The sequence below is a fragment of the Rhagoletis pomonella genome, unplaced genomic scaffold (genome assembly GCF_013731165.1).
Source record: "Rhagoletis pomonella isolate Grant_MI unplaced genomic scaffold, Rhpom_1.0 Rhpom_scaffold_00006, whole genome shotgun sequence".
Lineage (NCBI taxonomy): Eukaryota > Metazoa > Arthropoda > Insecta > Diptera > Tephritidae > Rhagoletis > Rhagoletis pomonella.
The window spans coordinates 49,842,735-49,844,776 of record NW_023458560.1 but is presented as its reverse complement, the minus strand read 5'-3'; the positions used below and the strand labels follow the sequence as shown (position 1 = coordinate 49,844,776).

The 2,042-nt window shown below is 38.1% G+C and overlaps 1 protein-coding gene across 2 annotated transcripts in view; it reads left to right on the top strand.

Moving 5' to 3' along the window:
- Positions 1-1,705, top strand: part of LOC118740900 — a 3,869-nt gene extending 2,164 nt beyond the window's left edge. For both annotated transcript variants that reach the window (XM_036472640.1, XM_036472639.1), the window contains exons 5-6: positions 1-873; positions 945-1,705. In XM_036472640.1, coding sequence (XP_036328533.1) covers positions 1-873; positions 945-1,081 — 1,010 coding nt within the window. In that variant the 3' untranslated portion in view covers positions 1,082-1,705. The remainder of the gene's footprint in view (positions 874-944) is intronic.
- The last annotated feature ends 337 nt before the right edge of the window (positions 1,706-2,042 follow it).

The window sequence follows — 2,042 nt, the reverse complement described above, 5'->3', positions numbered from 1 at the left end:
AAAAAATACAGCTGGCGTTACCACCAGACGACGATAATGATGTCGACGAAGCGGAAGTCAATCGAACCAACTTCTACAAAGACGCGTTACCTCCCCTACGCTTGCCCAGCGTAGATGCTGATGATCGACAGTTGCATTGCCAGTCACCACAAGAACCAACAACACCAACGAATTTGCTTGAGCCGCTGCGAGTACCGCAGTTTGATCTACCTGAAGACGCTGGGACGCAGTCATCAATAGATAATGAACATTTACCCGCGGTTAGCTTACAGCATGTAGAAGGCGCAATCGATGGTCGCAATTTGCTAGCGGAAAAAGAACTTATCTGCAAGGAAGAACCTCATACACAAGACTTTGACGGCAATGAAGATAGTTATGATGAAAATGATCACGACATGGAATCGTATGCGCCTAGCCCCGTTCACAGCGTCATGGACGGCAGCAACATCAATGAAAGGAAACACATTTGCACAAAGTGTGGACGTGACTTCAACTCGTTCAATGCGCTCAAGTATCATCGTCGTACACACACGGGCGTGCGTCCACATAAGTGTGATACGTGCGGCAAATCATTCTATGCACTGAGCGCGCTAAAGGTGCATACGCGTACACACACCGGCGACAAGCCGTTCAAATGCGACTTTTGTCAACGCGACTTTCGGCAATGGGGCGATCTTAAGTATCATGTCGTATCCAAACACACGGAGCACAAGAATTATCAGTGTGAAACCTGTGGCAAGGCATTTGCGCGCAAATACTCGTTGGTGTTGCATCGACGCATACACACCTGCGAACGCAATTTCAAGTGCGATTACTGTGATAAGGCATTTCGCGCGAGTAACTACCTACAAAGTCATCGAAAAATTCACACTGGTAAGTGAGGCAAAATTATGTGAAAGAAGCTTTTCTGTTTATTAAGCATTTCTTTTCTTTTTTAATTTTAGGTGAAAAGCCTTACGAATGCACAGTTTGTTCCAAATGCTTTCGTTTGCTCGGTGATCTGCGTCGCCATGAGCGCATTCATCAGCGCGCTGCCGCTAAGGAGGCAGCAAAAGATGCTGAAAGTGCAAAAGATTGTTAGATCAATAGACTGAAATGTAAAAAATAGTAAAAAGAAAAACAATTATATATTGGATATAATTATAAGCAAAAGAAAACTACAAACACATTGACCGGCATGCCCAAAATCAATTCCACGGCGATCATTATCAATGCAGCAAACCGTCATAAATATCACAATAATATTTCGTATGTAAGTTACACACGTATTTATTTATTTAGTTTTGTAGTTGTTTAGCTTTCGACTAGTTGCATGTTTAGTCATTATTTGACGTAGCAGTTTGCACAAAGCCGACGTAGCGTTTAGTTTGAATAAGTTTTGACTGGCGCTAATCAACGTAAAGGTACAAAATACAGAAATTTTTATGTACATACATATATGTATATAGTTATAATATAACATACATATGTACATAGTTGTATGTACGCGCAACGTTAATTAAAAGAGTTTGTACGAAGGCAGTCTAATAAAAAACGCATTAAAATTATCTGATAATACCTAAGCGACAGCATATAGAGTCCATCGAAGCTGTTTTTCTATTTTAATAATTTTAGGTTACTTTTAGTACGACTGGATTGTAGTAAATGAAATGTGAATTTTAGTATTAATTTGTTTCATTAAAATGCTTTAACTCTTTTAATACGATTTTATAGTGTTGGATATCATCTTAACCGTATAATATTTTTGAAATTGGTTTCGATACATCGCACGTTTAATAATATACAGAATTATTTTAAAATTTAAATTTTGTAGGAAAACGACAAAAAAGTTTGATCAATTTATACAGTTGGTATACCAAAGGCAGATGGATACTTATTCTCCTCATTAAGCTTGTTAATTGTATGATGACATCTCCAAAAACGTAAATTTTGAGCTACATCTCTATATTATTAAACGTGCGACATATTTATATGTTTATTAAAAAATGCTTTTTTCAATTTACCATAGTTCGTCGATTAGTGACCAGTGCGCCTAAAATCAT